This window comes from Osmerus mordax, chromosome 13 (assembly GCF_038355195.1).
Source record: "Osmerus mordax isolate fOsmMor3 chromosome 13, fOsmMor3.pri, whole genome shotgun sequence".
Taxonomy (NCBI): domain Eukaryota; kingdom Metazoa; phylum Chordata; class Actinopteri; order Osmeriformes; family Osmeridae; genus Osmerus; species Osmerus mordax.
The window spans coordinates 16,206,924-16,232,741 of record NC_090062.1 but is presented as its reverse complement, the minus strand read 5'-3'; the positions used below and the strand labels follow the sequence as shown (position 1 = coordinate 16,232,741).

General features: G+C 46.9%; 1 protein-coding gene across 5 annotated transcripts in view; it reads left to right on the top strand.

The window, feature by feature from the left end:
- fhod1 (formin homology 2 domain containing 1) overlaps nt 1-25,818 on the top strand; it is a 48,214-nt gene that overhangs the window by 7,341 nt on the left and 15,055 nt on the right. For 2 of the 5 annotated variants that reach the window (XM_067248419.1, XM_067248420.1), the window contains exons 4-12: nt 14,677-14,744; nt 15,528-15,633; nt 16,730-16,824; nt 17,331-17,442; nt 17,668-17,762; nt 18,104-18,247; nt 18,667-19,127; nt 21,181-21,291; nt 24,558-24,647. In XM_067248419.1, the coding sequence (XP_067104520.1) occupies nt 14,677-14,744; nt 15,528-15,633; nt 16,730-16,824; nt 17,331-17,442; nt 17,668-17,762; nt 18,104-18,247; nt 18,667-19,127; nt 21,181-21,291; nt 24,558-24,647 (1,282 nt within the window). Of the gene's footprint in view, nt 1-14,676; nt 14,745-15,527; nt 15,634-16,729; nt 16,825-17,330; nt 17,443-17,667; nt 17,763-18,103; nt 18,248-18,666; nt 19,128-21,180; nt 21,292-24,557; nt 24,648-25,452; nt 25,480-25,818 lie in introns of all 5 variants that reach the window. The other 3 variants (XM_067248418.1, XM_067248421.1, XM_067248422.1) reach the window with 3 other exon arrangements.

Below are 25,818 nucleotides of genomic sequence, written 5' to 3'. Positions count from 1 at the left end.
CATACGCTGTCGTAAGTACAGCACATCACCAAAGATCAGAAATATGTTTCAGTTGCTAGAGCTGAGGAATAGACTTAGTTTTTACCAAGCAGTGCAACAATGATGTCATCACAACTACGATATTACATAATTCTGGCGATAGGGCAGCATTTTTAGTCCTGTGTTTTATAGCCTAACATATTAAATATGTGTTTTTCTTTTCAATGCAGCCGGTTGACTTAAATTTCTACTATGCAACTGTGTTTAGTCACATGACTAGCCGCACGAGAGAGACGAGTGTAGACACAATGGAATAACCACCCCTACTGTAGAACAGACTCATCTGTTGGTAATTATTCATATCTGGCTTTCATGTGGTGTTACTGTTACCTGGCTTTAGTAGTGTTGGTTTTGACGGGCCCAGACTTGTAACTCTACTGACTCAACCAACCTTCCAGGGTTCCAAGGAATTATGTAACCTTCCAAGGTTGCTCCATGTAGGGCTGACTGCTGCACTCGGCTAGTCTGCTAGTACGTTAAACATGGGTTCAAGTGTGACTACATTTTATCCACAGCTCTGACAAGTCTTGATGAGAACAAGACGTCCCTGAGGTCAATGTGGTTGCTGATATTGAGGTGAAGAAGATGTTTTGGGGAATGCCTGTAATGTCTGTCTGTTCCTGGTTAGCTGGAGAAAAACAATATTTACACTCTGCTCGAATTGTGCAGAGTTATGCAAAGAGGAAAATATATATTTTTGATATATACACACATGAACACAACACTGCAAAACATGGACGCGCCCTCAAACAAAGTAGCTGGCCATCGTAGCTGATTACAAACGGCCACAATTCCTTCTCCTGTCTCAGGCTGTACGTTTAGAATCACAAAGTTGATGCTCTGCAGTGGTTCAAATCCGCTAGTTTAGCCAGACTTAGCTGGGGTTTTTTTCTTTCTGCATGACTGGGAGACAAAAGGTAGTTGGGCTTGACTAACAGGTTCCTGTGCTCCTCTTTTAGCCTCAACAATGTGTGTGTTTATCTAGCATTAGCACATAGCAGGAGGTGTGGGGGACTTAGCACTTAGCTGCCTGCAACATCAATACTGTAGCTCCCAATTCATTTGAACACACAGTCCAGTGTTTCCCCTACCATTATATTAGGGGGCCGCCCTGCCCCCCCAACAGCACCCCCCACCCCCCCCTGGAAGGTCAAGTTAATAATTGACAAACTGACAAATGAGAGAAGGGGTGAGGGGCGGGGATTTAAACCTGTCGTTTCTAGATTTGCTGTCAAATATTCTACCACTGAGCTATTCAACCCTCAATGATCTGTAAAACCTAAAGCAACAGCTGCTTCACCCACTTCTCAAACTTCGAGGGCTGAGAAATGAACTGCTTGTTTTGAGCTTTTACCACTTGTTGTTTGTTTACCAGGGGCAGATCTAGCTGTTGAGGTGTAGCTTTGCAAGTTAACGGCACAGCTACATTCTCGGCCTGTTTAATCAAGCTGATGGATGTTTTACATTTAGATTTAGTCATTTAGTAGACGCTCTTATCCAGAGCGACTTACAGTAATTACAGGGACATTCCCCCCGAGGCAAGTAGGGTGAAGTGCCTTGCCCAAGGACACAACGTCATTTTGCACGGCCGGGAATCGAACCAGCGACCTTCTGATTACTAGCCCGATTCTTTAACCTCTCAGCCACCTGACTCCCCACCTGATTACGTTTTCTTGATCCCCTCCCACTAGTTTCCTCACAGGCGATGGGGGAGTGAAATGTTTATGGCTCTTGAAAGTGTTCTCTGGGTGCTTTTCATAAGGAGTTCTCCTCAAATGAGTCACTTATCCTGGTTTCCCTTTCTGGCTGTATGCTTACAAGCTGAAGAGGGTTTCCCCTTCTTTTCCCGACCAGCAACAGTGGCTTTTTCCTCAACACACACTCTTCTGGCTTTCTGTTTTACCTGAAGGAAGAACCGGCCAAATGAGAAGGAATATTGCTGTGGACTCTTGTGGACTGTGGAATCTTGTGACAGCTGGCTCAGTGTTACATTTAGTCATTTAGCAGACGCTCTTATCCAGAGCGACTTACAGTAAGTACAGGGACATTCCCCCCTGAGGCAAGTAGGGTGAAGTGCCTTGCCCAAGGACACAACGTCATTTTGCACAGCCGGGAATCGAACTGGTAACCTTCAGATTACTATCCCGATTCCCTTACCGCTCAGCCACCTGACTCCCTATTCAAGTGCCCTAAGGGAAAACGAGCCTCCACATTAGCTGTTGCCTTCGAACATTTCATCAATACCATCAATGATCGAAGTCTGTCACAAAAAAAGCTGCCAGTATTAAGTGATGTTACTGCCCACTGTTACAATTCTGACTGTCAGTGGATCACACAGTGGATAAAACCACTAAGGGACCCACACACTGTGTGTGTGTGTGTGTGTGTGTGTGTGTGTGTGTGTGTGTGTGTGTGTGTGTGCGTGTGTGCGTGTGCGTGTGTGTGTGTTCCGGCAGTCCCTCGCAATGAATAGTCCTTCACGAGAGGCGGGAGCATGTGTGTACAGAGCGCTCCTTGGACATGGGGTAGTAAATACGTGCCAAGCCAGTGTAGTCACGCTGATCGACATGACAGATAAGTCATGTCTATTCCAAATCGACGGGCATGTGAGACATTTCAGATGCAGTGACAGACTACGAGTGCTGTTGAATTGTGTCCTTCCCCTGCAGCTCTAGCTGTTGTTTCTTCAGGATGCATCCGCCTACACACACACACACACTAACACCACCACAACCACATTGCCTGGAATCGACTGAGCTAGTCTGCTCCCTGATGTTTCATCCTGTTGTTGCGTGATTGACTTCCTGTTGTTGCGTGAGAGTTTTTTGGGGGGAATAACTGCTTTGTCAGGACTTACAGGAATGTGTCCGTTTGTCCTAAGGTGCTCTCCAGGCTTTATAAAATATTTAAAAATGATTTGCACAATACACGTTCACACTGCATGTGTGAAATTACATCCTGTAGTGACTAATTCCGACACTGAGAAATTCCTGTTTTGTTGTTGCCGTTGTAAGCATGGAAAGGCTGTGTAACATGCAGGCGTGTTTCTCTGCTTGCGTTCGTCCGTTTGTCTGTTTCTTGCATCTCTTTCCTCTGTGTGCGTGTATGTTCTGTAGACGTGTGCGGTCTGACACGCTTGACCTGAAGGCCTTTTCACACACGCTGTCCGAACACAGTTTCCATCGATCCACTAGGAAGGGCTCTCACATGACTGGCCTTGGAGCTTTGCTGGATGTTGATTACTCTCATTAGCACATAGACAACAAAATGGGCCAAAGGGGGAACCACTAATTGCTTTTTGCCCTCATTCTAACTTCTCTTGACAGAGGTGGCATTCTGAATTATTTTTGAATTGCATCATGCGTATCGACTATCATTGGCTTGGTGTTGTAGCCATAGCAACCTATTGTGATACAGGAACAAAAAGTTGGTTTGTTCAGTGGCCACACCCTGGATTGGAAACATTACCACAGGTTATGAAGATCTCTCATTCTCTATCTAGGGTTGAGAACTCGATGAGAGAGAATCAAATCCTATCCAAGATTGTCCTTTCAAGAGCCGATGCAGTGAAAATGTTATGTTTCGTCTGACCATGTCGAATTTGATGGTTTATTGAAATATTCTTGTCTTGGATTTTTTATGAAACATAAGGATGAGAACTGGGTACACACTGATTGCTTTGTGTCGACACGGATCATTCTAATTCAGATGCAGTAACAGGAAATGCCAGACTCATCATATCTGGGTCATCTCGTGTCTTCACAGGGCAGAGGTCTCCTTGTTGACTTTTTCTCTCAGTTATCAACCCCTACAGTAACATTTACATTTAGTAGATGCTCTTATCCGGAGCAACTTACAGTAAGTACAGGGACATTCCCCCGAGGCAAGTAGGGTGAAGTGCCTTGCCCAAGGACACAACGTCATTTGCCACGGCCGGGAATCGAACCCTGAAGACTGCTACCCTTGAAGTGCATTGGCCAAAACTGATAAATAAGATGTTTGGTCTACCCATACTGTCTCACATATTTTTGTTTGAAATTCTATCATACAGTGTTAAGTTGTCTTCAAGGCTAAGTGAATAAAGAGTTCCTGTTCACATACTTAACATACTTGCTGTTAGGGTGTTAACATCTGATCCAAGCCATTTTTAGCCTACACTAATTGCAAAAGTAGCAACCTTTTTTTTGCTGTAGGTGCTGCGAAGCAGGCAGTTCTGGTCGATCAGCTCCCAAGCCTGTGTTTGTTCATCTCCACAGCGCAGTCCTGTTTTTTTTACAGACCATCAATCTCTCTCCCTCTCACTTTCTGTCGAAAAAGACACCAGAGTGATGAGCGAGTACAGTCATTAAGCAGGCATGCAGCCTTGACTATGTCACACCTCAGCACCGCGTGGTACCAGCGCGTACCACACATTGCTGGGTGAGTTACAGTAAGCAGGGTTAGCTAGCGTTAGCACTCCAAGGCTTTGAATGAGGTGCTGTTAGCACAGCTTAGCGGTTAGTGTAGAGGTAGTTTCCCAGTGTTCAGCGCTAGCTATGAGCACCGAGTCTGAGTTCCCAGCCCAACTGTCTGCCTATGAGCCCAGACCCAGCAGGGAGGGAACTGTGAGAGCAGTCAGTCGTGTGTCGTTTAACTATAATGATCTCCATATCCACTCTAATGTGTGAACCCCTGCAGCTGGCTTGTGGTTAAATTACTTCGGCCCGTAGAGAGAAGTAGAGAGAGGGAGGGAGGTAGGGAGAGAGAGACTGGCCCACACTATGGACTGGGCAATGCCCTCTGCCCACTCCTTTTATCTTTCTCTCTGTCTCTCTCTCTCACACTCTCACTCTCTCTCCCCTTCCCTCGATCTCAATCTTTCTCTACCTTCCTCTCGCTCCTCCTCATCTCTTTAACCCCCCCCTCCTCTCCCTCTGCATCCTCCCTCTGCTCTGCCCGGTGCCCAGTGTGTTTGGCCAGCTCTTCTCCACAGGGACTGGGAAGGGATACAGCCCTATAGCCCAGTTGGAGGCTATTTATAACAGCAGTGCCAGCCAGTCACTAAGCTTGCGGAGAAGAGGACACAAAGTGCCCATAGACGTACAAGTACAACAGGGCACAACAGCGTGAGCATCAGCAGCTTTTAATTACAAAGCTGTTTTTTTTTACCCCCAACTCATTTTTGTATGACTTGTGAATACAGTTCCGCCTGTGAGGTTTTTTTCTCCCTGAGAGATTCATAATGGTTGCTTTCTTCCTACATCTATTTTTCCTCTCTGTCCCACTTGGGGACCAATGAGAAGTGGTGTGGCTTAAAGATGTCTGCTCTGGTAGAGGACAAGGGTGAGTTTAATCATTTCTCCAGGGCTACCCCTCTGTTATGCCCCCCCCCCCCCCCCCACACACACACACACACATCTCTATTGCCCTTTAATCTGCTGCCATGCCAGGGTCCATCTGAGTTCAACACCCAGTTGCTAAAGGCTATCTGCAGAGCTGTGGTCAGAGCACAGGTATTTGACCCTCCACACACACACACCCAGCAACACCCTATCTCTCTTGCTGGGGAAGCCTCAGGCTGGTGGTCCCCCTCTCTAACAATCCCAATCCTCTCCTGGACCAGCCGTTCTCCCCCCAGCTGTCGCTGTCCCGGTGCGGCAAATTTCCCCTCCTGAAATTGATTTTGGCTGGCGCACATTTTGGGTCCTGAATATCTCCTTCATCCCCAGGCATCGCACTGTGCCAGCCCCAGTCCTCCAGACAGTCAGGGACCACACAGGGTCTTATGTTGGATTAGCAGGCTATACTGCCAGACCTCTGGCCTTTAGTTTGCAACCACAGACTATCTTCTATCCCCCTGGCTCAATTCTCTGGCACCATTCCCAGTCTTTCACTTTTTAAGGTCATGTATTTTGCATCACACACAGTGATAAGTGTGTGATACCGAGTGATTTAAATGTTTGTTTTGTTATGAAATCTCATATTATGAGAGGACACGCATCATTAAGCATTTAGATGAGAAAATGATGAGAGTAGAGCAAGACTACTTGTACATGCTTGTGAACAACCTTTTATTATTAAATTATGACCTGAATGAATGTATAAACAATACTGTATGAATTGCTCCACTTGGTGCATAACCCACACAAGTCCTCTACCCAACCAAGCGTTACAGAACTATTATGTAATGTGTGAGAATAAGATAATATCTTGACACTGAACTGGCATGTGTGAGCCCATTTCAGGTGAGACACGCAGTGGAACATAGTATTCTATCACAGACTTAGCTGAAGGGTTCTCTCTCAATCTGGTAGACCTTGCACACCCACACTCTGCACCAGCCTGTGCTTGGAGCGCAGGTCAGTAACAACGTTTATATAAGACCTTATCACAAGTTTAAAAGTCGACCACCGGTGACAGAATTGTTCGTCGCCCCTTGCTTGCTTGCTTGGCTGGGCTAAACAGAAACTACACTAACGCCTAGTAAAACTGACACGAAACACCAGGAACCTGATGGAGATATTTGGTGACCTAATTTTAATGTCGACCACGGTTTGGCTCAAATCAAAGTGTAGTTTACCTGTACTCCTATCACCCAAACATGGTACCTGTACTGTCACTGTGCAGCTAATGATATTAGAAAGCACAAACCACTCCCAAAAGAAACATTTTAAGATGTACCACAAACTGCTTCATAGCATTCCAAGAATTTAGGGAGTGGTTGAGTCGCTAATCTCAGTTGCTAAGGGCAGTTACCAGGTTCTCACATGCAGGTCTATTGTCCACAGTGGCTGGTTGGTGATCAGTATCAGGGGTAATTGTGCTTGCTCTGCGTAAAGCGATGCCAGATGCACCATTCTAGCCTCATGAGACAGTTTAGCTCCCAGCCTCACGTCTCTGGTCTCAGACTGCATCTATGGATGATAGCTTTGCCCGCTGGGTCATATTTATGAAGACAGTTTCTTATATGTCTGGCTGCAGGTGTTTGAGAGTTGCATGCTTGTTGAAAAGTTACAGTTACTCGTGTTGCAGTGCAAGCAGCTAATATCTGACCTGTTGTAACTTTTTATATACGATCTTTCTGATTGCTGTGGCGGTCGAGGGATTTGGAGTCATGCTGTCCATGTGCACATTTTTATTCAGTGACTAAACATTTTGGATAGTAGTCAGAACCCTGCGGTTATCAGGATCTGGGGCCTGTCATCCGATCCAGGTCCTTTGGCTTCTCCTGCAGTCCTTCCGACTGAGCCATCCTGCAGTGTAACCTGGGGAGGTTACTGTGGATCAGAAGGAACATAACCATGTCCAGCACTCACACGGTGACCAGCAAACACTCCTAGCTCGTTACAGACAGACTTGACAGCTGAACACAGCCTGCAGTCCTCTGGACTCTGGGAATGATTTAGATGCTGCACCGGGTTTGGCAACTCGCACCGAGAACCTTTTTTTTAATGATTCAAGTTAGCTGTTTTTTGCTTCTTGTCCTTTTATGGAGGTTTGTGGTTTGTGTAGGGGACTCAACCTTGAAACTGGACCACCTTGGCGATCTGAGGTTTGACATGTGTGACCTTTGACCTGTCAGAGCAGTCACTGCTACTGTTATGGAAGGCAGTTCCGGTTGATATGACCCGGTCGGGGTGTCTGTCTGGACCTTGGTGTCTGCAGACTCTTTTGGTCTGGTTTTATTTGGGTGCTCCCTGTGAGGATGCTGGACTCCCTGTGTAGAAGTAAATAAAAGAGGACCTGGTCCAGGTCAGAGATCTCTGTTCACAGGAATGTAGCTGTTTAACTGGTGTTTTTAATCATGGAGTGTTTGGTCTGCCTTTTTTTGAACACATGCACACTCACACCTCGCATAAACACACACACACACACACACAAAGTGCCTAAACACAAACACAGAGCACACATATACACACAAAGTGCACATTTAACACACACACACACAGCCCTCAGCGCTGTCAGAACATTCTTCACCAGGACATCGTACTCTGCACTGTATTAGGAGGATATAAGGCCAGATCTTCATCGATTTTTTAACTGCAGTGTCTCACACTGTTTGCACTGCTTCAAAGACAATATCCTGTCTGGAATCCAGCACCAGGCCTCTATTCTTAGCCCTCCTCCTTTGCTCCCGGTTCAGGACACAACGACTGTGCACGTGATAGTCCTGCCCATTAGACCTTACCAAGATGGTCGCCAGATTCAACAAACACTTGAGGTCAGATCCATCTGGGAGGGATGAGGGACAGCTCTGCCTAAACCAGGAAGCAGAAGCCGTGGGGGATCTAATATCTGCACAGAAAAGTTCTATCAAGAGTTCTAGAATCATCGTTTAAAAAGAAAATCCCTCAGAGTGCCTCAAATATTAGTGGTTTAATACATGTCACGTCACGTTTCTGTCCTAACTTAGCCAGCTCCTTGTCAATCAATAATATTACTTCAGCAGTAACCTTACATAGTTTTAAAGGTTCATACTTGCGAAGAGCAGAGATCAATGTCAGCCTACGTTAGTGTTCTAGGTTTAAGGTCAAAGAATAAATGGCCATCGTCAGATAATCCTCTTCTTCAGGTAATTTAGCTCTCGTTAGCTGGGGCTCCAGTGAGGACTTTGATGATTTGACATCTCGTCTGTTGATGTGAAAATGGGGCCACGGGGTTCAAAGAAGTCGTTTCTGAGGTACAAGGCAAGGGCCCGGTAACTTCCGGAAATTAGAGATGTAGCGTTGGCTGGGATTTATTTCTGTCTGGCGCTTTTGTCGATCACTTGCAGTGTTTCCTCTACGTTTACAGCGGCGGCGGGGGCGACGACCATGTAGAGACAGAAATGACATGCCGTCGTGTAAATAAGATAAATAACATAAGGCCATTTAGTTTGTTTAATAAAAGATCAAGCTCTAGACCTTTTTTATAGGAAAGGTAACCTTAAATGACTTATTTTTATTTAAAAAAATTAAACAAAAAAAGATTATTTAAAAAAAAAAAATACTTGACCTTCCAGGGGGGAGGTGGGGGGTGCCGTTGGGGGGGCGGGGCGCCCCCCTAATATAATGGTAGGGGAAACACTGACTTGAATGATAGCGTTGGAGAACGGCAAATACCGGTGTGGTTGAGCCAGACCGCTTCTCCTTCTAGCTCTGGAACGCCACTTCTGAGTTTTACTCTGTGTGCTGCTACACCAGTCTTACTTTAGGCTACACTGCAAAATATGACTTTCCTTTTTTAGTCTTCTACGATTGGCTTTCAGAATCTTTCACTTCCTTGTCTGTGGTGCTTCAAGTGTTGAGATTTGAGATATGAAAGCTGAGAACTGAAACCTGATAGTTCAGGTTATCTGTGCTCGATCAAGTCTAGTTTTCCTCCTGTTTTCCTTCTCTGGGAGCAGCAGAGAAACCATATCACCCTGAATAAGCTCATTCTGTCTGACTTCAGGAATGCACTGATGGCCAGCTTGACTAAGAAAAGGCACTTGAAACCGTTTCCCTATCGCACTTTAAACCTCAACGTGTCATTAGTTGTGCTTACACACACACACGCACACGCACAGGCACACACACACACACACACACCGTTTGTGAACAGCTTAGCATGGCACTTTACTTTTGAAGTGACAGGTTAACATTGTTCACCACTGAAAAGTGTTTCAAAGTTAATGGATTCAGGTAGTGAGTAGTTTGGTTAAATAGTTAAAAACTCAGTTTTGTCTTGTTCTTTTGGTGTAGTGTGGTACTGTAGGAGGAAGCATTGACAGAAACTCATTATATTCTTTTTTTTATTGCTAGCCTTTCAGAACTTTATAATCTGTTGTTTATAATACGCCCACATGGGGAAATCCCCTTAAGACATTTTGGAAGCAGGTGAAGGTCTATAGCTTCTGCTGTCTTTCATGGTTCCCTTTCACTGTGGATTCATTTTTCTGTGTTAAAGAGTGTTGAAATAGCTCTACTCATCCTTGTATTGCCTATTTGCAAATGTAAACATGCCGTAATCAATTCTGTGGAAACTCTCATGACTCCAGTTCAGTTACACAATCAGAATCCGAAACAGACAGAATTTATCAAGTTTGAACGCGAGTTCAAACCCACACCCCCCTCCTCCAGGCAGATGCGTTTCCCAGAACAACATAGCTGTATGTTTGCCTGTGTGTGTTTGGATTACGTCTCTGTTTCCTTCTCATATTACAAACAATGCTGTCTTGCTGTGTTTAGCTGTCAGGCCCATCTTCTGGCTGAGAGTCAGTTACCCCTGGCAAATGAGAACATGTTGTCCACGACAACTTCGTATCACAGTCTCACAAAATCCTCAATGACAAGCTCTGTTTTTCCAATAAATGCCATGTATTTTCACTGATGTCAGTATTATACTGGGCATATGAGACAGGGGTAGCATGCCTACATGCGTAAAGGAAAAAGGAGAGAGGGCAGCTGGATCATAAAATGCCCCAGAAATAGTTGGAATCAGTCCCATGTGTCAGACTCTTATTTATAATCCCTGACTTGGGAACCAATCTCTACTGGCGGTCAGAGCGTCACATGACCCAATGTCAGGAAGTAACAAGCTTCTACAGCGATGTGAAACTTCGTTTCCCATCAGGCTGTGCTGGGTCGTTCTAGTGAAAAAGTGGGAATAAAGAGGGTGTTTTAGTAGTTTTAGACGTCTCTCGTCCTGGCCTCTTCTTTTTGTTTTTAATTGTGTGTTTATTTGGTTGGGCACATCCTGCCTGTTGCCCCCCTGATAACCACCCTGTGTGTGTGTGTGTGTGTGTGTGTGTCTGTGTGTGTCCGCAGTCCTTTAATTTGTCTGCTTCCTAAATTCAGTCTCTTCCTTTGAGAGATGGTAATGTGTGTTATCTACAGCGAGCAGCCCCTTGTGGTATAGACCGCCTGTCGTATAGCATCACTTTACAGCCGGCCGGCCTTCCTTCCTGATGGAGGTACATATAGCTTCTGCTTGAAGGAGTGGGGGGGTTGGTGACACACACACAAACACACGTGCACACAGCACTAATGCACACACACATACAGCATAGACATGTGCACACACACACACACTGCTACCCACATTCACATACATGCAAACACACACACACTTACATATATACCCTTAGCACGTTTGCACAACCAGTTATCATGGACACACACACACACACACACACCCTGCCGCACACAGAGGCAGTAAACACATCTCATCCTAGTGACAGGCTGCTGGTTGTCAAAGCAATGAGAACAACAAATAAGGCAAAATTGGTCACTTCTCAATCCTGCCTCGTTTCTTACGCTGGATGAAGTAATGACAAGCCATTCATCACCAGCATGAATTCTATCCCTCTGAAAACCAAAAAGACTTTAAATCCTCTAAAGGACTCTATACTTGATCCTGTGCTGACAAACAGTCTTGGTGTCCCGTTCCATGCCACCCGGCCAAACTGAAGTCTAAACATGTGTGAGTTTGACTTTCTTTTGGTTGGGATACATATTACCCTTTGGTCTGCATCTTACCTTTTAATAACTTTAAGAAGAAACTTTAAATAAGTTTATGCTTGCTGTGGGCTCCTGAATCTCACCGTGGTGCTCAGGTACCTGTTGGCCTTCAGTCTCTGTGACACACTGTCCTGTCTCTGTGGAACCCTAGCCAGGAGAACATGTTTGTTTTCAGGGATATCTCAGAATAGAATAGACAGATCCATAAACGCCCATGAGAACTCTTAACACACAGCGAGTCAGGAGAAGGAGAACGTCAGTGTTGTCCACGGCGGTGTCCTGTAGAGCAGTCAAGTTTGTCCTTCCCAACGAGGATCCTCTTTCACTGAGATTAGCTCTCTCTGGCCTGGCCTCAACTGGCCCCCTTCTTCCGTCCTTCCTTCCTTCCCTAACTTCCTTCCTTCCTTATTATGGACATGCCGACTAGCAAGCCTTCACACAGTGCTTGTCAACTAGACCTCTTGTGTAACCTGAACAGTAATCTGTTGAATTTTCTATGCCGTTGCAGAAAACTATTTATTTCCATTGTACCTCTTCATTGATTATATGTTATACACATCTGTTTGTTTATAATTTTGTTTTCCATTCTAATTTGGAATCCATTTGGTTTGATGCACTTCTGTGTCTAAACAACTTCCGTTGACTTTAAACGGTGAAGTCATTTGTGAACAATTCTCACAGAAAAATGCAAACCCCTATCAACCCAAACATGCCAAAGTCCACTGTCCAACATATCACACATTCTTCAGTAGTAAATATTTAATGGCTATTGTATAACAACGCGTGTTGTACACTATTTCCTTCTCATCCACACTGGACTGTCTGTTCACTACACAAGTCCCAGGCAATCCAAACTAACGACAACAACTAATAAAACTGGCTTGTGACCTCTGAGAAGAAACAAACAGGAAATATTTACATTCCACTTGAGGGGGAAAACCCCTCAACGTTCATCCTCATTTGAAGCAACTTTGTTTGGCGTCAAGAGATTTGACTTCCCTGTCCTCTGAGCCAACTCACCACCTCGTCAGTGTTTCCCCTACCATTATATTAGAGGGGCGCCCCACCGCCCCCAAAGGCATTCCCCGCCCCCCCCCCTGTAAGGTCAAGTTAATTTAGTAAAAACATTTTTTTTATAGCGCCAAATCACAAAATACTGCTTGTGACTTACATTTTACATGTTACATTTTAGTCATTTAACAGACGCTCTTATCCAGAGCGACTTACAGTAAGTACAGGGACATTCCCCCGAGGCAAGTAGGGTGAAGTGCCTTGCATTTGGTTGGCATCGCCGGTAATCGAACTAACAACCTTCTGATTACTAGCCCGATGAGCAGGTCGACGTGCATCCTTCCTTGCCCACTGTGAGCTAAATGTAGATAACGTTTCCTGGTTGTCTCGGTGTGCAGTATTTGCGGGGTGGTTAGCGTTCTTAACTACATGCACATAAAGCTTCGTAAAGACTGTAAATCTGGGTTGTGGTGGTACAAAAATATTTTTTAAATTCCTGCAGCAAAAGTAGTTGTTACTTCTGTTGCATCATCACACTGTAAACGTCACAGTGGTAAACACACCTTCTGGACCGGGATAAGCATCTTTATTCCTGTTGTTATGATTCCCATTACTGAGTTAACCTCCCCGTCCAGATGTCAGGCTGGTGTTTGGAAGTTGTTGCCTGCATCCATGGAGACTCGAGTGGCGAAAGGCAGGAGCCAGCCAGTTTCTATTGGTTTACGATCCACGGTTGAAACCATGTCTGCAGCTGTGTCATGAACCAGGCCTGACGACCTGGGGTGCTGCCAGCACTCTGCCGGCTCAGCCCAGCCCCAGACACAGCCCCATCCCAGGCCAAGCCCCATCCCAGGCCCAGCCCCATCCCAGCCCCAGACACAGCCCCATCCCAGCCCCAGCCCCGGCCTCAGCCCCAGCCCCAGACACAGCCCCATCCCGGCCCCAGACACGGCCCCAGACACAGCCCCATCCCAGCCCCAGACACAGCCCCATCCCAGCCCCAGACCCATCCCAGACCCAGCCCCAGACACAGCCCCATCCCGGCCCCAGACACGGCCCCAGACACAGCCCCATCCCAGCCCCAGACACAGCCCCATCCCAGCCCCAGACACAGCCCCATCCCAGACCCAGCCCAGCCCCATCCCAGCCCCAGCCCCGGCCTCAGCCCCAGCCCCAGACACAGCCCCATCCCGGCCCCAGACACGGCCCCAGACACAGCCCCATCCCAGCCCCAGACACAGCCCCATCCCAGCCCCAGACACAGCCCCATCCCAGCCCAGCCCCAGGCCTGTCAACTACACAGCAGAGGTCTTTAAGGCAGCCTTTTCCCAATCCTGGTTTAGATTTTTCCGTTCTTCCAACATACCTGATTCAAATCAAGGGGTTATTATACATAGCAGAAGCCCGATAACAACCCATTCATTTGAATCAGGTGTGTTGTAGCAGTGAAACATCTATAGCATGCAGGGCAGGGGGACACAAGCACCAGGTTAGAGAACCCTCATCCTCGCCTCTACCCAGGGGGTCTCTCTGATGTCATGTTTTCACTTAGTAGATGTTTTTATCCAGAGCTACGTAGGGGGATTTGCACCTGCAACCTCTTGATGCTCTAACCACTGAGCTAAACCTAGCCCTCCCACAAGCAACAATGTGTCATCTGGCAGGAGGAAGATTCAGCGATCAGCTCCTTTTCTTTTGATCTACGACTGATTTCTACACTGAAAGTTATTTAAATTCCTTTTAGAGGAATTACAATAGAGCAGACATCAAGGCCTGAGTGGGAAGTTGTAAAGCCTCCACACATCCTCATGTCGTTTGTGGGGGTAACGTTCACGATGGGAATTGTGTGCTCATTTGATTATATTCTTAGTCTGCAAAGTTTCGATTATATTTAGATGTGGTCCTCATCAAGTACTCATCAGTGATGCAAACTTCTTTTTTCAAAACCCTTTTTCAAAATATATTTCCTCAACCTTTTGAAACTTAAAAAAAATATATATTTTACCTGTTGATAGCTGTCACAACTTGTTTAGCTTTGTCATTGTGTAGTATTGTGTTTAGGTGGATGAGAAGAAGAAAAAAAAAAGAGGAGGAACTAAATGTGGAAACTTCAAAGTCTAAACTCTCTGTAAGCTATCTGTCTAACCAGCTTTGTCTTCCTCTTCAGAGAAGCTGTACAACTCTCACGGGCCCGAGCTCAGAAGGTCCCTGTTCTCTCTCAAGCAGCTCTTCCAGGTTAGACCACAAGAGCCCGAACTCACATCCCGTCATCGCTATCAACGTACAGCTTTTCCTTTTCTGGGCCAACTGCCACTGACAAGTCCAGAGGAAACACCCCTCCCGACCTCTGACCTCTGACCTCTGCTCTGAGGCCTGAGTCAGAGGAACAAGGAAGAATAGAGGGACACTGGAGGAAGGGGGAGAGGAGAAGGAGAGAAAGAGAGGGATAGAGAGAAAGCGAGGGAGGGAGGGAGGGAGGGAGGGAGGGAGGGAGGGGGAGGGAGAAGGGGGAGGGAGGGGGAGGAGAAGGGGAGAGAGGGAGGGAGGGAGGGAGGGAGGGAGGGAGGGAGGGAGGGAGGGAGGGAGGGAGGGAGAAGGGGGGAGGGAGGGGGAGAGAAGGGGAGAGAGAGAGAGAGAGAGAGAGAGAGGGAGGGAGGGAGAGAGAGAGGGAGGGAGGGAGGGGGAGGGAGAAGGGGGAGGGAGGGGGAGAGGAAGGAGGGAGAAGGGGAGAGAGAGAGGGAGGGAGAGAGAGAGGGGAGGGAGAGAGAGGGGGAGGGAGAGAGAGGGGGAGAGGAAATGCATACCAGCCGTGCCAGAGACCCAATTGTAATCCTTTCAAAGATGGAGGACAGATAAATCAAGTACATAATTATGTAAGGGCCCTGGACATGATTGCTGATACGATGTTCCTTTAGCAGTTGCTTTCAGACTTCAGGACTTTGTCTTTTATGCTGAATTTAAGTGGTATAATGCTGATGGCTTTTCTATAACTGTTACATATGCTTGTGTGTCTCCCAGGATGACAAAGACCTGGTACCAGAGTTTGTGAACTCTGAAGGGCTCACGTGCTTCATCAAGGTGGGAGCTGAAGCTGATCATAACTACCAGAACTACATTTTGAGAGGTACATTCACATTGTCATTTAGCAGACGCTCTTATCCAGAGCGACTTACAGTAAGTACAGGGACATTCCCCCCGAGGCAAGTGCCTTGCCCAAGGACACAACGTCATTTTTCACGGCCGGGAATCGAACCGGCAACCTTCTGATTAATAGCCCGATTCCCTAACCGCTCAGCCATCTGAGGTACAGTTCCTGCTGCAGATACTGTGACACGCCTGAAATGAGCGTTTGGCTGCAGGAGGTCACCACCAGGGTGTGCTGCTTTGGATGAGTGTCTAAATGACTGTTTGTGTGTGTGTGTGTGTGTGTGCGCTGAGTTCCTCTGCATCATTTGATGGATATATACTGTTTGGTGACCAAGCATACTGATTTAAATTGGCAGGGAACTCAAATTTGTAACAGTGGGTAAACTGAAGTTTCTTTAAATGCGTCATTAGACAGGAAAACGATGTACTGCCAAAGACTTCCACAAATACAATGTGTCTACCTCACTTATCCAAAACTCTCCAGGCACTATGAAAATGTGTTCTGAATCAAATCAAAGACTTCTCACACCTGGCCCCTTGCATCAATACCTCTAACTCACGTCCCGACGACACAAATCACGTCGTTAAAAGCAGCGACAGCGGCGAAGACAGCAGGAAAACGACAGCACAGCTATCCCAGGCTGCAGTAGCGTCCACGAGCGTGCGTGTTCCTGCTTCTCCTCAGCCAACATCAACAGCATAGGCTCCGGGATCTCTACCAGAGCCAGCGAAGGGGGCCACTTACGGTGCAGTCCAACGCCGACCGCTGTGTGTGGAAACAGGCCTCTGTGCCGATCTCACCCCGGGATTATGCTGGCATGTCTCTCCACCGCAGGGACCCCAGTCAGCACTCTTAGAGCTGGGCTAGAGGTGGCAGCTATGTCAGGGTACTGGATGATCTGGTTAGACTCTCATCTTGTGTTTAAACCTGGTCTCTTTTTTTTCCTTTTTTTCTCTTTCCCCATCTCCCTCTCCCACTCCCACTCCCTCCCCCCCGCTCCCTCCCTGTCGGTCTCCCTCCCTCTCTCTCCTTCCCTCTCTCTGTTCCCTCCCCCCCCCCCCCCCCCTCTCAGCCCTCAGCCAGATCATGCTGTTTGTGGATGGGATGAACGGCGTGATCAACCACAACGAGACGGTGCAGTGGCTGTACACGCTGAGTGGAAGTCTGGTGAGGGCCCCAACACGCCCGAGGACCACGCTGTCCTGTACTCTTACAAAAGCAGTTATGAAAAGGCCCGCTCTTCATTGTCTGCCTAGACACCAGCCGGTGTTGAGTCCAGGGTGACGAGTAGTGCTGTAACCCCCAAAGTCATATCTCATCTTGTCGGTATGGAGAAGTGAAAGTAGTAGCTGTCAGAAATGAGAAATGAATCTTGAGGTTCCACTGAAATTTGAAAAGCTTTGATGATGTTGACTGCACTACATATTCTCACTTGGAGAGAACATGCTGCTGCAGAGCAGGAAGAGACAGCACATCCAAACAGGAAATCCAGCGTTTTGCAATCATGAATCATGAGAAACCAACATTCAGCAGTCATGTTTTCACATTAAACTTTGAGGTCAAGCATCGACATTGCAACACAGTGTTTTATGTGTCAAGACCTCCACCGTCCTCTGTTGTTGTGTGATATGACCATCTAGTGGCGAGGTGGTGTAACTGCATGTGCTCCTCAGTCCAGGCTGGTGGTGAAGACGGCTCTGAAGCTGCTCATTGTGTTCGTGGAGTACTCCGAGTCCAACGGGACCCTGCTCATCAAGGCTGTCAACACTGTGGACGGCAAGAGAGGTAGCCCCCCCACACACACACACACACACACACACATATCCAGACACACAGACCTGCATGCAGAGGTTTGCGATAAGAGCTGGGCTCGGCTGTAAAGCCCTTTCTGTAGTGGTTGAGTGGGTATTTGAGCTAACAGGCATTTGACACAGTCTGTCAAGTGGGTCAACAGGAATGTGTGTGTGTGTGTGTGTGTGTGTGTGTGTGTGTGTGTGTGTGTGTGTGTAGCTGTGAAGCCCTGGAAGTACCTGACAGATATTCTACAGGAGAAGAACGGTTCAGACACTGAGCTGCTGATCTTCACCATGACCCTCATCAACAAGGTAACACTCAACCCAGTCAGCTGGGTAGCTTTGATGCTGAAGTGGCACACACTGAAAGACATCGTCTGTGTTTGTATTTCTCTGAGTGCTTGTGTGCACTTGTGTGTGTGTGTGTATTTCTCTGAGTGCTTATGTGCACGTGTGTAGTTGTGTGTGTCTGTCTGTCTGTCTGTCTGTCTGTGTGCATCTACACATGTGCATCTTCAAATCGACTGTGTGTGTATATTGATTGTCTGTGTGTGTATATTGATTGTCTGTTTGTGTGTGTGTGTATATATATTTACTGTGTGTGTGTATATATATTGACTGTGTGTGTGTATATTGTCTGTGTGTGCGTGTAGACCCTGGCAGCCCTGCCGGACCAGGACTCGTTCTACGACGTGACGGACTGCCTTGAGCAGCAGGGCATGGAGAGCATCATGCAGAAGCACATGAGCAGCCGTGCCACTGAGCAAGACCTCAAACACCAGTTCTCCATCTACGAGGTACGCTCCCGCCCAAGGTCACCAGCAGCCCTCTACCATACATGGTGTATTTACATTTACATTTAGTCATTTAGCAGACGCTCTTATCCAGAGCGACTTACAGTAAGTACAGGGACATTCCCCCGAGGCAAGTAGGGTGAAGTGCCTTGCCCAAGGACACAACATCAGTTGGCATGACCGGGAATCGAACTGGCAACCTTCGGATTACTAGCCCGATTTCCTCACCGCTCAGCCACCTGACTCCCTAGCTTTTATGTTTTCATGTTACAGTGCTTGTAATGTGCGAGTTGTGGGTGTCTTAGCTGTTTTGATTCAAACTTTACGCAATCTGTGAAGCCAGAAATGGATTGATAAAGTCGTAGTGTAGGAACAACTGTTATGGGATGCTTGCTGACTAGTTTTTCCTGCTGACCGTGCAGACTGCTCTGAAGTTTGAAGATGGGGAGACAGACGAGACCATTCCTCACATTCGCAAGGAGCGACGTAAAGTAGCAGCGAGCGAGCAGGAGGGCAGGAGGAGCCGGCGCCAGTCGTCCCAGAGCCTCCCCGACACCGTCTCTCCCTCCAACCCTCCTTTCTCCCCGTCCTCCTCCACCTCCACCCCCCTCTCACCAGCCTCCTCCACCCCCCTCTCTCCATCCTCCTCCACCCCCCTCTCTCCAGCCTCCTCCATCTCCGCCCACAGCCCCACGGTGGGGCGGAGCCAGAACAACTCCCCGATATCCTCCGAGCCTCGTAGCCCCTCCCCCCAGACTCCTTCCTCCAGCCCCTTGGATGCAGGCTCACAGAGGGCTCCCCCTCTACTGCCCCCTGGGGCCAGCAACGGTACTAGAGCAACACTCTCTCCCACCGAGCAAGAGCCCAAGGTTCCCCCCAGCCCGTAAGTCTTGGGAAATGTAGTGTGTGTGTGTGTGTGTGTGTGCGCACGTAGGAATGCACTACAAAGCATGAGCTTTGCATGAGCTTTGATGATGCATGCGAAAAATGATTTGATCCGAACCTCAAGTTCCTGTCTATTAGATGAAGATGAATCGTTTGTGGGTTGACTCTGCCCACAATGGCGTAGAACCTGTTTAAAAAATCCCTTCAAATGTCGTTAGCTACCACGAGCCCGACGTGTTCCTACGTCATGCCCAGGTGCAGTGACTCACCACAACCTCTAGGTGGCAGCGCAGGGATGCGCCACGTACCATCTGCTGACTCAGACTCCGAGTCATTTTCATCCCTCCTGCGGTCAGGAAAACAGACATCCACCCCAGCTGCTGTTATTGTGTTTCTGTTGATACAGCTGGACAGAGACACAACAGTTCAGTCCTTGGATGGTAGCATTCTCCGTTCTGGTGGTGTTTTGCCAGTATTCATAGTGCTCAGTACTAAAAGGATCCAACAAGAATGCAACCACAGCCCTGGACTGCTGGCGTGCTGACTGAGTAGTTTGAGAATGTAGGTTGAGAGAGAGAACTGCTTACATGGGGACAACGCATATATTCACATGTGCCGTCTCGCAGCGAAAAGGTCCCAGGTTCGATTCCCGCTTGTTGGAGCCTGCGGCTATCTTCTTGTAGTTCTTCATCAGATAAACCAAACGTCAGTGTTACGCAACTGAAAAAAAAAAGACAGAAATTATGACTCGCATTCCTAAACATGCTAATTTAACAAAGTCAAGTTCAGCTCAGGTTAGCTGTGACTAACCATGCTGGACAGGTAAGAGAATTCTTGAGGCAGGCCTCCCTTGCCCCAACTCAAACTTCCCAAATTGCTACGTGTCTCTCTCCAAGTATAGCCCCACTGGCCAAAGCAAAACATTTTATTCAGCTGACTGGCCTTGTGTAGCAGTGGAAAGCAAATGTTTGATTTGGATACCGCTTTTCTCTTAGTTCAACCTACAGGAATCTTTTCTTCTCCCCTCCCGAGTTGCTTAAACCATCTTTTTGGTCATGTTTGGGGTTCTGGACGACCGCAAAGTGGACCTGGCATAGTGTCGAGGCCAATCATTTTTTGTGAGCTCACACTCATTTAAATTTAAATGAATAATTTCCATCTCTCCAATTACTCTGACTTCATGTAGTCATCGTTTTTTAGGGGCGACTGACACACTGCGTGGTCTAGAGCTAGCCTGCCCCGTTCCACCTCTACAGGGAAACAACAATTTACATTAATGCATTTAGCAGACACTTTTGTCCAAAGCGACTTCCACGAGAGAGCTTTACAGAAGTGCATAGGTCACTGATCATAACAACGAGATAGCCCTAACATTACGAGCAACCAAAACATGAAGCATACATTGTGAAAAACCAAATAAGTGCCAAAGGGAAGAACCATAAGAGCATGCAGTTAAACAAGTCACAATTAAACAACATTAAACTCAAAAGTGCAAGAACGAAATCATTAACGTCTCTGGAGCGTTCAGTCTTTTTTTTTTCTTTTTTTTCAGTGTGTATCTGCAGGTAGATTGTGAACTTTGAAACAGAGCCTAGAGCAGAAACAGTGCTTCATTCGGTTCTGTCCTGGTTCTGTCTGGAAACAGAGCCACGACCAGAGACCAGTACTCTTGTTTATCGTCCTGCCTCGCTGTTTTTCCTCCTTAGTGGCTGCATGTCTATATCTGGCTGAGTGTTTCCTTTTACGTGGTGCTGTTCCAGCCTCCAGATGTCTTGCTGACAGTGTGGCTCTCTCACTCTCTGGGTTGGTGTCGGGTGTTTGGCCCCATTCTCATGTAACCGCTATTGTTTCCACCTCTGTTTCTTCCTCCCTCTCTCTCTCTCCCTCCTCCCTCACCCCTTTCTCGCTCACTCCATCCATCCTGCCCCTCCTCTCTCTCCACCCCCCCTATTCCCCCCACTGCTCTCTCTCTCTCCCCCTCCTCCCTCACCCCTCTCTCTCTCTCTCTACCACTCTCTCGTTCTACCACCACTTCCTCCCCCGACCACTAGGAGTCGCTCTTTCCTCAGCCACCACATGTCTGCTCTGGGGATTTCTAGGAGGTCCAGGTTGTTTAACAAGGCAGGGTCCATCTCAGAGGACTCCTCCCCAGCCTCCAGCAGGTCTGTAACACACCTCCACTTTCCTCTGAACTCCTTCACTTTAACACCCAGTCATTTACCGGCTGTGTCTCAATACTCCAATCTTAACCCCTCCTCACCTCCTTACTCCTTGTCTCTGATTGGGCATTGAAGTATTAAGTATTTAAAAGACAAAATTCTGACCATTTATTTCCCGGAATGATAACGAACTGGAGCTAAGGAGTATTGAGACACAGGTTAGGAGGCTAACAAGTAACACTAGCAGGTAGTAGCATTGCTACGAGTATTATGCTAGGTTGCTAGGTAACGGAAGCTAACTAAAACTAGCTAGCTTCCGTTTTGGAAAAATAACTCACTCCTTAAAAGGTTAAAGGAATGTAACGAACTAACTCACTCCAACAACTGTAGCTCATTCTCTCACCTCATATAGCTGTCCTACAAAACCACAACGCAGGTGTAATACACAGGTATAATTCTAGATTCTAGAACATTTTCTATGAAGTTTTTTCCTCCAGACTGCTATTCAGCAAGAAACTAGACAAGGAATGAACTACAGTATACGTTCCACATCACAATGGCAGTGCCACACAAACTGACACTTGTAGCTCTTAATCTGGGTTGGCACTGTAACATCTCCACCATTCACAGAGTCCTTTTTAAATCCCCCCCCCCCCCCACCTCAATGAGAGCAGGAGCCCCAGCTCATTAAAGGAGCGTCTGAAAGGAGAGGATTAGTGTTAGAAACACTTAAGGAGCCTCGGAGGGTCTCTCTTCGACCAGTCCGACGGATCGGGTGAAAAACACTTCAGTGCCATCTTTTCTCTGAGGTGACGTCAGCCTGACCAAGAGGTCTGAGGAACAGGACAGGGTCCAGTAATGTTGTCTAGGCATTCAGCTCAAACCTTAGACCAGCGATTCCCAAACTGTGGGTAATGCAGGTGGGCCGCCAAACCAATGAAAACAACAAAAATATTTCCAATGAATAAGTATCAAAATATTTATATATACTGTTGGTAAATGATTATTACAATTCTTAAACATTTGAAAATGACATTTTGTCGTGTTAACTTGCATACGCATTACTTCCGCATTTTCCATGAACAAGTTTTTTACATGAACTAGGTTTACAACTTCCAGTAGCTAGAAGTTACGTAAGTTCTCGTACACAAAATGCCGTTTTTTTACAAGGAGTTTGGGTTATCTTCCCGGAAACAATTAACGATGTACATAGGATGTTGCTGTTCCCAAGCAAGAGGGAAAAGGGATTCAAATCGTTTCGAGCTACATCCACAATTACATCCAAATAATTAGTCTGTTATATTTGTTCCCTATGGAAAATGCAAAGTAACATGTCTATCTCAGTTTCTAACAAACATCTGGAAACGCTTGCTGGTTTGTTGGAAACAATAGGCTATAGTAGTTTTGCATATGCTATATGGAACTATAGGAATGGTTGTAGGTACGCAGGTTACCTCTCTTTACAATTTGTGCTTACTGTGGCGCTGATGGACACTTCTTGGATCGCTCAAATACATTTTGCCATGAAAGCGAACCGTTTTGGCTCCCGTGGCATTAAACATGTGTGATAAGGCTGTCTAAGGCTTGGACAGCGTTGTTGGAAAAACAGATTTCATTCTTTTTTTTTCTTTCACAACATAGCTGCTTTCAAACTAATTTAGATCAAAATCTTTAGAAATAAAAACCCCAGACATAACAAAAGTGTATATCTTTCTAAAGCTTGCATTGTTTCCAATACTAGCTGGCTGAAACATGGGAGTTCAGTTTAAAATGTGTTGACGCTGCAGTTAGGCGTGATGGTTTCTGTAGCAACGTAAGCGCGTGTGAAGTGTTGCTGTGGATTGGCTAGGTCCCAGACAGCAACCAAACAAGCTGCTATTTTCATCACAGCCGCTCCAAGCAGCAACCACTACCTCCATCGCTGTCATAGCTGCTTTTGTCATTCCAACTCATGAACTCACCTTAAAAATGCAAAGAATAACACACATTAAATTTAAAAGACTCGAGACTTCCTCAAATGAAAACTGACTGTTGTTGCAGTGATTTTTTTTTTTCTTCTTCTGATGAATCATTCATCATCTACTATGTTCTTAGTGCACATATTATTAAGGAACATGGCGTACACTCTCAAGAACTCGTTCCAGCGTGGTTATTGGTCACTTGAGATTGTTTTGATTTAGTGTTGATGCCTGCAGTGTAGTGTGGCCCAGCCAGATCAGACCCAGAGATGGTCTGATCTGCAGACAAGGAGCTGAAGCATCAAGGGTGTCAAGAACGTACTTCAGGACGTAGTTCAGGACGTACTTCAGGACGTAGTTCAGGACGTACTTCAGGACGTAGTTCAGGACGTAGTTCAGCACGTAGTTCAGGACGTACTTCAGCACGTAGTTCAGGACGTAGTTCAGGACGTACTTCAGGACGTAGTTCAGCACGTAGTTCAGCACGTAGTTCAGGACGTAGTTCAGGACGTACTTCAGGACGTAGTTCAGCACGTAGTTCAGCACGTAGTTCAGGACGTAGTTCAGGACGTAGTTCAGGACGTAGTTCAGGACGTAGTTCAGCACGTAGTTCAGCACGTAGTTCAGGACGTAGTTCAGGACGTAGTTCAGCACGTAGTTCAGCACGTAGTTCAGCACGTAGTTCAGGACGTAGTTCAGGACGTAGTTCAGCACATAGTTCAGCACGTAGTTCAGGACGTAGTTCAGGACGTAGTTCAGGACGTAGTTCAGGACGTAGTTCAGCCTCCTCGTCACTCAGCAGTCAGCCGGGAGAGAGGAGACACTGATGTGAAGGGACACGAGCGCAGCCAGTGGCTAAGCTGAGCCCACTGCTGGGAGTGACATAATGTTGGAACGCTTACATGAACTGGGAGAGAGGAGAGAGGGTGGGGGGGTGGGGGGGGGTGGGGGGTTTGGCTCACACACTCAAACTGTCTACACACATACAAACAGTGAGACACCACACACAAACCCACATTCTCACACACACTCACACACACACTTTCTCTTTTACAAACACACACTCATTTTTTTTTCTCTCTTTCACTCTCTCTCTCTCTCTCTCTCTCTCTCTCTCTCTCTCTCTCTCTCTCTCTCTGTTTCTCTTTTACAAACACAAACACACACACACACAGTCTGCAGTCTGTTTTGGAGCCCCATCTCAGTGGACTGGACTAACAGGAAACACCGTTGTTTGGAGACAAGGCGCTGAAGCCGCCTCACTCTCTCTCTCCCTGCGTGTGTGTGTGCTCCCCTCCCACCCGTCCACAGCCCATCTCCCACAGACGCCAACGCCCCTGAGAAGAAGCAGCCCCAGCCGGCCGCAGAGCAGGGCAGACCGGAGGGCAGGAGCACCTTTAGGTGAGTACCGACCCAGCCAGGGAGAAGGGAAACTTCACTGTGGGTGGGGGGGTGGGTGGGTGCTGGAGGGGTTCGTGATGGTCCCAAAACAGGTGGATTGAGTTTAAGTTTTGATTGGTTAGTACCTGACGGGAGTGATTCCACTAAGTTGCTTTTGTTTTTTGTTTTTTTTTCGTAGAATTTTTTTACTCGACTAGTTTGAGAATTTTCATACTTTCTGTTCATATACTCTTCGCTCGTTTTCGTTTGGTCGTTTTGGCTGTGTGTGGTTTTCTGATGTGTGTAGCGGTTAGATAATAATTAAAATTTTTGTTGAGAGTTAGGACGTTTCTTTTCAACATCACCCACGGATGTAGGTGATGTTGTTGCCTTCGTAGATCTAGTCACTCGTTCTGACGTTAAAGAGAAAGTCTGTAGTGTAAAACACTTTTATGTACAACATCTGAAGTGTTTAGTATCCACCTCCTCATATCATCATTTGTCCTTTATCATCTACTTTGCTTTGCTTAGTCTCATCTTGTAACTGCACTTTGCAGTGTTCTCTATAGCTTCAACCAATCTCTCCATTGACTCGCTTACCTATATTATGTCAACCTTCTTTCTCTTTCTCACTGTGCCTTCTAGCTCTTTCTCACTACCCCCCCCCCCCCCCTCTCTCTCTCTCTCTCTTTCTGTCAGTTTATCTGATGTGTGTTTCCTTCTCTCCTCTCCTCCTTCTTCATAATGTTTGGCCACGGTCCTAATCTTTTTCCTTGCTGCTGTGGCCTTCAACATTCCTGTTCTCCAACCCTCTCTCCTTTTACAGCGCTCTCCAGGCCAGCGACACCGACTGGTAAGAAAAGCTGTCTCTCTCTCTCTCGTCACTCTCGGTGTCTCTCTGTCTCATTCTCTTTCCGTCTCTCTCCATCTCTTTCTCTGTGTCTGTCTGTCTCTCTCGTCACTCTCTGTGTCTCTTATTCGCTTCGTCTCTCTCCATTTCTCTCGGTGTCTCTCTCATTCTCTCTCTCTCATTCTCTCTCTTTCATTCTCTCTCATTCTCTCTCTCTCGACACAGCCCAAAGAATGTTGCTTTTCTGAGGTGCCGTTGCCATTTTAAATCATCATGATAGTCAGTCATCAGGTGGAACGAGAGTCTGAAAGGATGGAGGAAAAGGGGGTTAGTCAGGGCGCC